The following is an 11,615-nucleotide window of genomic DNA, read 5'->3' on the forward strand; positions in this document are numbered from 1 at the left end:
TGTCCGTAATGTTGGCCAATCGTTTCATCGTCGCTCATATTTCGACTATCCGTCCGATGGAAGGATTCTCGGGCACCCATTCTAATCAACATCGTACTTGACCATGGTGTACCTTCGAGTGTAACTTCTTCACTAGCTGGCTAGGCATCTTCCACAACCATCCCTCGTTCATCTCGTTGTAAATTGCAGAAGGGGATCTAAGGCACTCGGCCATATCGCCTTGGTGCCATGGTCGAATAGCCTTAATGAAGACCATCGTGTGAAGTTGTGCAGCCGTCCTTGACTCGTTGCAGTCGATAAGTGTGATTGGTTACCACGAACACAGACACCGAATCTCACCCTCCCAAGTTGCTCTCCTTGTAGAACCACCCCCGGTATTGAGTTGATCCTGCTGTACTGGAACCGAATTGTATGCACCTTGGTATGTCCGCTTGTATGTCAGAACAGTGAATGAAGAAAAAAAGATTCTACTAATACAGGCAGTTCCCGAGATACGCGGTTCCTCTTATACGCGGTTTTTGAAAATTTGACAGCTGACAGCTAGTTTATAGCACAAAATCGAAGCAAAAAGGTTGATCGAAAATTGGTCGAAAATACCTTTTTTTGTCACATAAAACAATTCTTTCTTACTTATTTTGTTGTAATCTTTCTAAAAATCGCCTGATTCGCTGCATAAATTAAGTGCAGAGAAGGAAGTCGACTCGCTAACTTTGAAGTATAAACGAAATTGCACTAGGATTTGACTTTCGCAGATTTTCCCCGGATTATAGCGGTCCGCTATAATAGCGTATCTCGGGGACTGCCTGTACAAGACTTCCACCTATTATGAGTGTAACAAAATGGTAGCTATTTATCACAGCCTGCTTTGTGCGGAATGGATACCACCTCAGCTAAATGCCACTTAGTGCCACAGAACTAATTTTTGAGCTGTTGTTTTGCTGAGTAGAAACCGAGCTGCTTCAGTGGTTTTTGCTAGAATGGGGTCTGTATCAGCTGGTCTGCGGTTTGCGCTTAGAGGGCGAAATAAAGTTGTACAACTTCAACGTTCCAGCATTGCGATGGGGGGGGGCACTGGAAATGTGTTGTGCGTGGTGTGATTATTATTTTCGACTTTCGAACACTCTAAACTCTCTGACCTTCGCCGCTTGAGTACACCGTAGTTTGCTGCAAACAGTAGTTGAACAAGTATTTAATTTTAATTATATGCCTTTCTTCTTTTCCTCTTTTCTCCCAACCTTCCCCCCGTTTTCAAAACACACCCTCCCTCCTCGGCACCTCCTCACAATGGTGTTTTAACGAATGGTTGTTCCTGCTCGTGGTTTGGCGCTTTATGCACTTTCCAACCAACACCGAACCCTCTCGCGTCCAACACCCTGGCACCGGATTCTATCGCTGGCTATAATAACTCCTACACGTACATAAAACAAACAAACAAACACACGAAACAATGTTGTTGCAACGACGCAACAACACCAACTGCAACTGCCAACCGATGGTTTGATAATGAAACTTGGTCAAACTTGGTCGAAATTGTGTCACGTACACATCCCCGATGGTTACGGTTTTGGGGCTTTGGTTTTCTTTTTCGAAACTTGCCTTGAACTTGCTTCTCTTCGCATCAACTTTCCCGCTGGAATCATCTCAACGAACGACGGTTGGAATTGAAACTGTGGGGGAACAACAAAAATGTCTCCCGAATTGATGTACAGTACGCGTTGCGATTACCTCAGCAAGTGCCCTTTAAGACGAAGTAAGGCGTGGCAGCTGTACGCGAAACACGCTTCCAACATTCCCACGGAAACACGAGTTTCGGGCAAACGAATGCCGAATAATCCGTCCGTCAGAGGAAGAGGATAGCTGGATGATTGAAAAAAACAAGCAACACAACTATAACAGTGGAGTCGATCGACGAGACGAGACACTTTCCAGCAAGCGATCTGAATGACGCACACGTGAAAGCACAGGTCCTTCAATTATGATCCATTTACAAGGCTCGGTTCGGCTGAACATTGCCGCAAAGGGCAATGAATGACGCCCCATCGGAAGACGTATCACGGCAGTTGCACCTTGCTGCCGCGGAAAAGGAATACAAATTTCATGGAAACGCTAATCACTACCTCCGCCTAGAACTCGGGCAGACAGCAATGCTACAGGTGGGAAATGCAGGCACACTTCAGCGAAAACCTGCCGTGTAACGGAAATGGAAATGCTCGGGGCGAAAGTTAACGTAAGCCGATTTCAATGGTGTTTTTTTTTTGTGGACGCGCGCGTGTGCCTTGGTTTGGTTCATTCGATTTGCATGTGCACTTGCACAGGGTTCGAATCGATTGCTGTCTAACTTTGTTTGTGCTGTGTGCCCACCCGTTACGCTATAAATAAAACCCACGTGCAAGGAAAAGCGCAAGGATGGGAACCTGTTTGAATGCTTTCGCGGAAACGTGACGAACTTAATCGCATGACAAAACAATTCGCGGTGGCATGCACGTTGCTGGGGTACGGACGCAGGTGACGTTCGGCCAGACGCGAACAGACAGCTAGCAGAACGTCTCCGTCCCGGAAGTGCAGTAAATGTGACGCTAACTAATAAGATTGTTATAACACACTTAAGGTGCTGCAGTTGCTTACAATTACCGAACGCTGTAGGAAACTATTGCAACCAAGCAGCACAACTAGACTGAGTACAAATGGCCTAAGATAAGCTTATAAGGGAAGGAAATGGTTATTTCGAATAGCAACGAACAATAGTGTTTAGAAAATGTTTGCTGTTACGCAGAAAAGCAAACATTATTACTAAAAATAGTTAAGGTTAACTTGCAAATCAATACATATCATGCTTCAACAAAACATATCAAATTTGCTTGTACAGTGCTGCTCAAAATTATAGGATTAATTAGATAAATATATCTAACTATTTTCTTGTTGCAAGATTTATATATGTATAAAGTATGATTGCAAATATTGCAAAAGTTTTGAGATGAAGCAGGTCTTCGGTGTTAGATTCTTTATTTTTTAATTGGGATACACCAATGCAAGACCTTCATTAGCATGGGAGGTATCAGCTAAGCTAAAACGGGCTACTATGTTTGTTCAATTTATTAAGAGTATAATATCCAACATTTTAACTAATTTCGGTGAGTTGACGGCACTTGCCGTTTTATTCATGATATTTTGTATGTTGAAATATTATTTATTTGTTTCGGTATTGCGTTTAACCCCGTTTAATGTTAATCCGACATAACTGGCTCAGTAAACATATGTTTGATAGTTGGTCTGTTTGTTCATCTGTGTCGGACCAAGGTTTGTTTAGCGAATAGACAGAATTTATGGTATCAGATTTGTCAGCAAGAGACATTACAAAATATCTTCAAAATCTTGAAATTGAAATCTTAATTATTTATTTTTATTCACTAAAGTTAATTAAGTCATACAAATCTAACAGTAAATAAATATAATGAGAAAATTAGGGTTGTTCTATTACTTTGACAGGAACTGTAGAGAATAGATGAATATGATTATAAAACTAGCAATATCTAATAATGTGAAATCTAATATTATACACAACAGTATTTTGTATTTCAATGAAAAGTTAGAATTTAGAGCAATGGGTTAGGCATACCAGAATACTCCTTAGGTTCTGTATAAATTGTCCCGGATTGTTATACCAGATTGAGGAATCTATTATAACATAAATTTTTATTAAAGGCACTGTAACTCAAAGGCCCAATCGAGGATGTGGTACGGCGTAATGTTTTAAGACACAGGTAACCCACAATTCGTACCTTGGTAGTACATTGAATACATAGAGAATTACGTTAGAATCACCTCCGACACCGTTGATTGGTTTTAGTTTTGAAAAACCTTCCCTAGGACTAGCCAAATTCCAAAGTTTAAAGCAGCACGTAAGAGTTCAGTGATTTGCGACCCAGATGGACAGTGGTTGCCCGATGGGACGGGCTCTTAGGTATGGTTCTGGACCCATTGCCAGCATTCCTGCCCCCGCGCATTGGAACACAGGCATGCCGCAAACAGTTGCTGTCATTGTTGTTGTTAGCCTGTTTGTTTTTTTCTTCTGTTGCTATTAATAAACCCGCCCACGTGTGCATTCACGCGCCCAGCCGACCCTCATCACGATCTCACAGTGGTACGCTTCATGGCTTGTCGTGATCACCGAATTCGTGCCATCGGCATCATCTGCTAGCTCATCATTCGTCTCATCACACATCACAGCTGAGCGGTTTGCAAGGGTACCGTCTGTCTTGGAAGATAATGCCCAAGTGCTAGGTCTTTGCTCACCTCCTATGACACATTCGTCACCTATCTTCATGCGGTCCCCCTGTCCCCCGAAAAAAACGTAGGACAATCGACAGGATAACAGCACTGTTTTCGATACTAACCTCCGATCCTCTTCCACCTCTCGATATCCACCCGTTCGTTGCTGCGGCGCTCTTTCGCGTCCGATTTGGTCGTTGTTCGGTTGGTCGGCATTCCGTCCTCGGTGCTGTTGCGTCCGTCCGGGACAGCAACTCGGAGCAGTGAAGGGCCAGCTGACCTGTGAGTATAAACGGGTAAGAACAGCGCTAATCACGTTCTCAGCCAAACCACCGTACAAAATTTGAATCTAGACTCATATCTATTCGCATGCATTCAGCCTAAACGTCAGTACGGAGAAGTGTATGTCTAAGAGTCAAGTGCGCCGTCGTTCGATAGTTTGAGTTGAGTGTAATGCGGTGGCATAGTAGACAGAAACGTTTGGGGGGATGTGTCACCATGGTGCGATCGAACGAGGTGCGATTAACGCAGCGGGTAGTGGGGAAACAAACGGGGAAGAACAACACTAGAGTAATGCATTCGGCAAGTGATTAGCGAAAATACTACGCAAGCAAGAACTAAACCCTACGGGTAGCACGCCCAATAATGCACCGTGCTCGAGCAGCAGTTCACCAGCAGGCTAAGAATAAATGGCACCTTAATGCCTTAACCGATTCGAACGCTTTGGAGTGGAAAGTCACGGTAGTTGGTACAGATTCAACTTCTATCAAACATTGCTGGATAATCATGTGCTATTGCTAAATCGAAGATGTCGACGAATGGGAAAAACCGACCCACAATGCTTGCCGTATTTCCGTCGATATTATGGAAGTGTAAATGTTGTCTTTTTGTGTACGCTAGAATCATCCGCATGATAATTCCGACAACATGTTTAATGTCAATCGTATAATGTCGACTAATGAGACGAGAGTTAAGGAGATCTCTGGAAGTCTAAAAAAGTAGACTGGGTCTCTTGTACCCTCACACTTCTGTTTCTGTCTTTCTTATAGCAGAACGAATAAACCTTTTTATTCTTTTATTGAATATAGCAACGCTTTGAATGGCTTCTCAAAAATCCCGTACGGTGAGCTGAAACTGTCTCGTCTAATAAATGATGAAAGCCATACAAATCCCCTCGAGATATCCGTGAATCCAATCAGGCAACCTTAAAATCCATCCCAGTTCCACCGTTCACCGTCCCAGCGCGCGTTACTCTACCGGGGAGGAGAGAGAAAAATTTGTCCACCGGTGCGTCTCCGAAGGACCATTGATCCACCAGTGGATTTTAAAATCTCGATCACGTTTCGGGTCTTAGATGCCAGAGCACAGCCGGGCTTGTCTTCCTCTATCTCACGTTGCATCTTTCCACGTCTTTCTTTTGCTTTTGCCGAACAAAAAACACACAGAAGTACAACACCGTTGCGCGTCGTCGGTCGTACGATTTCGACGGTATACGTAAATCGATGTGGTAGCTTACAGCCGACAGTTGCACGTTTTTTCGGGGTGCTCAAGTCCGGGGTGAAGAACGCGCTGTAAGCAATCGAAATGTCCCAGTTGGGAAAGTTCTTACGAAAGTTCTGATGCACAAGTGTTGGCTGCATTTAAACAGTGCAGTCTGGTCGTTTTGGCTTTGAAGCCGTGTTGAAAGCGATCTAGATTTGACATTTTGGATAGAGCCTCAAGGATATTCCGCTGAATGGTTTCGTGCCGAATGGTCATGTTTGATTTTGAGCGTATCTTTGAATGCCGTGTCTCCAAACTCGTTTTTCAATGAAAGTTTTTATGATTTATGTTTGTTAATTATGTTTGTATGAGTTTAGTTACTTGGTTGAAATATTATTTTTATATAAATTATTCAAAAAACACTTTTCAGCAAATCAGCGAGTCAACTGTTACCAAGTCTATGATGCAACGAAAAAAGAACCTTTTTATAACCTTTACACTATGAATTGTTAGTGATAAGAATAACATTTAAACATCATAAAACATTATCCATTACGTCCCAGAACGTTAATTTTGCTTATTTGTGAAATGGTTTTATTTTGCTTCAGTTTATTAATGTTTAAATTTGGTTTTTGTTTTGCTTTGTATTTTGCTCCTTGTGACATTTGAAGCTTGATTTATTATTTTTATTCATTTAATCAATTATTTTGATATTTTTAAGGTTTTTATGTGTTCTTAACATGTTTAACATTAGTTTAGTATCTGTTTTGTGTACTTATTCACTTTAGACAAGCACTTTGTTGTTTTGTTCGAATGGTTTAGTATTTATCGAATGTATGATTAAGTATGTGTAGTTTCGTTTTTGTGTTAGTTGTGTTTTGTTATGTTTTGTTAGTGGTATTATTGCTTTTTCGGTTTGACTTACTGCTTACGGGTTTGATGCAATGGAATGCAAATGTGTACACTTTTATATGAAACGTTGTTGCTAATATATTGCTTTCGATTTTCCCACTTTCTTTCATAAACACAAATACACATACACATTGAATGATCATCACACATACAACAAACAAACCCAACAGTATAAACTAGATTTCAGTGGACTGGCTGGCCGGGCGGCAGCCGGCGGATCGCGGGACGATGACGGCGCTTCGGGGCTGCAGGGTGACAGCAAGGGCTCAACGACCAGCACCGAGGCGAGCATGTGACAGTACGGGATGGCCCGCCGGGGCGTTAAAGGTGATGCCCGGCGGACCCGAGTCTCCTTCCTACTCTTTTAGAATAAGCATTAAACATTACATATGTCCATATTTATCGAATTTATATATGTTTGATGGTTCTCGTAGCCGAGAAGCAGCGACGAACACATACTAGAGACGGGCAGTGCCGTGCAGCCAAACGAAGCCAATCCACCAGCCATTACTGTTTGTTAATATATGTGTATATGAAATCATAAATATTGAAATATGAATGTTTAGTGAACCGGAATCCAATACCAACATGAGAAAAAAAAAACACACAACAAGAACAAAATCTTAGAACAACCCGTGCGCCTCCCGGCAATCGGTGTGAGAAATTTAAAGAGGGAGAGAGAGAGAGAAAGAAAACAGCTTTTTCCACTACAATCATCAATAGCTTCATTCAACAGTTTTCCTACCCTCCAGTTACAGAACCAATCCGGTCGCATTTTCGCACTAGCATCTTTCCACTCAAATCACACAAAACTCTTAGGCAGTTCTCTCGTGATAGGTTACACAAACTACTATATACACAATGGCTTTTGGGGGGGCTTAGACAGACAGGCTTTGGGGCAGGCTTTAAAAACGGTAGCAGCAAATGGTCGAAATCGATCGAGCCATTCGTCGCATCGCGTCGTTCCACACACACACTTTCGATATCGAATTTCCAAAATGCGAAAGATAAACTCTCTGGCGCTTCGCACCATTTCCGCGTTCGAACCGTTGTTCTTACCGTAGCTGTACTTTCGAAGTTACTTCTTCACGTACTTTACCTGCAGTGTTTTTGTCTAGCAAATGAACAAGCAATCTAGCGGATAGGCAACTAGGCTTAGACAGATTTCCCTTTCTAGTGTCCCAAATACCCACACTTATCGATCAGTTGTACTACTCTGTGGCCCGCTTCGGAACAGACACAACGAAAACTAGCTAAACTATTAAGTATTGGGCCAAAAACTGCTCGCCAAAAGAAAAAAACGCAAACCAAACGGTACGGATGTGTTCACATACAGCCAGCTGTATGCGTGTAAGGGACCGCACTCGGCACACAAGCGCGTCAAACCGTGCAGCAATATTCAACACGTATCGCAGATAATTTATGTTTCCTGTGCGTAACATTAAAGTTAGGTTATTACAAATAATTACAATAAGCGTAAACACTGCGTGAACAGAAGATGGTGTCCGTGTTAAGGTAATAGGTTATATTTAAACAAAAAAAACATCGAGTGAATTATGCTTAAGTTTGCTGTATAGCGTTCGAAACAGATAACGAATTTCGTACTATTAACTACAGAATTACAGATGATAATTAAGCGCCATAGATAAGAGCCGTAAATGAATTGTAATAAACTGTCCAATGGTTCCCGTTCTTTTATGTTATATTTATTTTTCAATTTGACACTAGCGTGCTTTGCGTAGCGAGGTCCTTACTCTGGCGCACGTGCGAGAAGAAGAAAATGCTTTACAGATTGACGCTTAACTTTAACCTTTCTATTCTTATGGCACTGCTTGCGCAAAAAAAACAAAACAAAAACACCAGCAAATCCAATAACGAGAGAATGCTTCTAACAGTATCACGCAAACAAGCTACTTCAATCGAGTAGCAAAACTACCCAGAACTCTAACAAAAACTTTCCACTAAATTCTTCCAGAACTTAAAATCTGATGACAGAGCACTAGGAACTTTGCGCAACTTTCACTGTTCCTGAACAAACGTAATAAAAATATTAGACATTTAAGTATGCTGCCACTGAATCCGTGCTGTGTGCGTAACAGTACGCAAGTGCATCCCGTGTTTACTCGTTTAATTCCTACTGAGCAGACTTTCGAAATGTCACGCCCCAGTCAAGGGGTGAAGTTAACAAAAGTCAAAATCCAATCAAGTGGTTTTTCGTCCATCTTGATCCCGACGTCAAACGGAGTAACCATGGAGAGCACGTGCATACAATTGTGCACACGGCGATGGATGCTTTGATGAAGTGTTTGGGAGCCGTTCGGATGGAGATACTCGACTTGCCAAATGTTTACCATCGTTCCCGTTCTTCTTCGTGTATGTGTGTGTGTAATCTCTTCCCTACCACATGCCTTTCTTTCTCTCTCTCTCTCCAGTTCCATTTTTCCTACCACTTTTGGGGTGGGTTTTTTCCCAGGCGAAGACTCCATCCGAACGGGCGCTTCCGAACGCATCAAAGTGTGAAGTGAAGCATACTTTGATGTCACACTATCGGCCCAAATATCGAATATCCCCAACTCCCAGCCGCGTGAGTTGAAGTGTTGGAGGGTGGAAAAGAACGAAAGCTCGAACTCGAACGGATGTAAACCGAACGAGTGAAAGCTTTCGTACTTTTTTGCTCACTCAAGGAAGCTTGGCGGCACTTAATGGGTGTTGGTTGAAGTGGGCAAGTAAACACAACCCTGTACATTGTACACAGTAACTCGATAGGATTGAAGGATCTGGGCAGGGAACGATTGTTTCCCGGTGTGTTTAGGTCAGGTGCATGATTTTTGGGGTATGAAAACTCTGCTGAAACAGAACAACTGGAAAGAGAAAGAAAAAGGTGTTAAACAGATGATGAAATGTTTCACGCGTGTCAGCGCGAAGAACGTCGACCGTCGTGCAGTAAGAGCGGGCAAGCAAAGCAGGAAAATTCAAATGAAAAATTGTGCAAAAGCGTACATCATGAAGGATCGATATATCAAGCGTTTAAGAACGTTTAATGATACAATTTAATTGTTAAAAAAATCGTTTTATTTCCTATTCCTATCGTTTGTAGCTAGGATAGTATTGAAGTAGCAACAAGTGATCATTACCCTTTCGCGGGTGGAAATTTAGATTGTAAGCAATTACTTGGACATAGATTAACAGGCACGTAAGAGACGGTTTTGCGGTATTTGTATTAAGTTTTCAAACCAGACAAACGCAAACGGTACAGAGTTAGCAGTAGATAGCGTTTAGAGAAAAAAAAGGATAGCTACCACCACCAGCCCCACGGACTCCGAAACATTAGTTGTGATCTCCTCCAGAAGAATTTATGAACTGTTTAATGTAATGCGTGAAACGTGTAACGCGGTAACGTGATTGATGATTATGCTTTTTGTGTTGGTTCCCGTTTTTTGATGCGCATCATTAAGGTAAGCTAGATAGGCATGCGAAACGATTGAATTAAACCGCAAATTCAAATACAAATACGTTTTTCGTTACTTACTTTCCAACTGCATTTGTAATCGAAGGCACGACAAAGGGCACGGAGAAAAAGGTATCGAACATGATAACATTGCTTAGTGTGTGAGGTTGGATAGAACCAAAAAAAAAAATGCATACAACACAACCACAACAACATATTCTGCGTGGTAGAATAGTTATAACCCATGTAAAGAGAATATATTTAGAGCAGCGAACGATGGTTTGGAACGAATATTCAAAACAATGGTTTAATCTCGATGGCAAACGTCTCGTAATACAGGGGACAGGCGCGTTGTACAGTATGAACAGGAATCTCTCGACGTTACTGAGTGTGCGTGTGTGTGCGTGTGATTGTAATAATATTCACAAACTAATTCGACCGTTATACGATCAAAAAACTTATTCATAGAATTTAAAGCAAAGAGGAAAGCAACAAACAAAAAAAAATAAACAAAACCCTTCAAGTGTTGTGAACAACAGATTATATTCAAATCATAGCAATTTGCAATACTTTAGCGACTTTAGCAAGCCAGAGAGAGAGGGAGAGAGTTACGTATATACATATATGGTATTTGGTTGGGCGCGTTCAAGGCAGGGAGGTGAAATCAGCAACTCATTTATACAAATCACTAGTGTCGTCAACTTTTATAGATTGGATGAATTCAGGAATATTATAATCGATGTTGTGTGTAAGCTAGTTTAGAAACAAATCAAATTGCATATGCAAACAACGGGAAAGTATAATGGAACAGTCACGTCAAGGAAGTGAAGATGGTAATCAATCAGGATGCGGTCGAAATTGTTAGAAATATGAGTTTGAGTTATTAATTTTCTATGACCTACGGGTTACAAATGTTAACTACATTGATCGTGTTTGGTCTCTATTATGTTGTGTGCAATATTCACACACAGTTAGCGATAAGGCCACTTGTTTTTGGAGAATCTAAAACAAAATGTTGAAGAGATGAATATAAATGATTTTCTGCAATTTTATTATTTCAGACTTTTTTGTATTTTGTATTTTTCGAGTCTGTTGAAGTATTTGACGGCACGGAAAAACTTATTTCTAAATGTTAATATATCGGTGATAAGAAGGCTTCACATGGAAAAAGGAAATCATTAAAATGGAATAATTTTTTTCGATCTTTGATACAAATGCGTTGCCACCTGTTGACGATTCCCCTTTTGTATCTAATCGTCTGGATGGATTGTTGCAAGCAACTCAGTGAAGATGGCTTTAGTTTTTAAAATAAACTAAACGGCTTTAGTTAAGTTTTGTCTTCTGTCTTCTCAAAGTTATTGCTTTCATCAGTGTTTTCATCAATCTTGGAATTTCCGCAGACATAAGCATTTTCTCCAATGGATCTATCAATGGTCCTCAGATACTTTGGACAACATTTTTTTTTCACTTCTTCAGCATTTTATTTTATTTTCAAATAATACGT

At 41.2% G+C, this 11,615-nt stretch overlaps 1 protein-coding gene across 1 annotated transcript in view; it reads left to right on the forward strand.

Moving 5' to 3' along the window:
- Window positions 1-8,346, forward strand: part of LOC128310172 (alpha-catulin) — a 53,902-nt gene extending 45,556 nt beyond the window's left edge. Inside the window, exons 13-14 of the mRNA XM_053046747.1 lie at window positions 4,521-4,565; window positions 6,834-8,346. Coding sequence (XP_052902707.1) covers window positions 4,521-4,565; window positions 6,834-6,959 — 171 coding nt within the window. The 3' untranslated portion in view covers window positions 6,960-8,346. The remainder of the gene's footprint in view (window positions 1-4,520; window positions 4,566-6,833) is intronic.
- Window positions 8,347-11,615: the final 3,269 nt, after the last annotated feature.

This window comes from Anopheles moucheti, chromosome 2 (genome assembly GCF_943734755.1).
Source record: "Anopheles moucheti chromosome 2, idAnoMoucSN_F20_07, whole genome shotgun sequence".
NCBI lineage: Eukaryota > Metazoa > Arthropoda > Insecta > Diptera > Culicidae > Anopheles > Anopheles moucheti.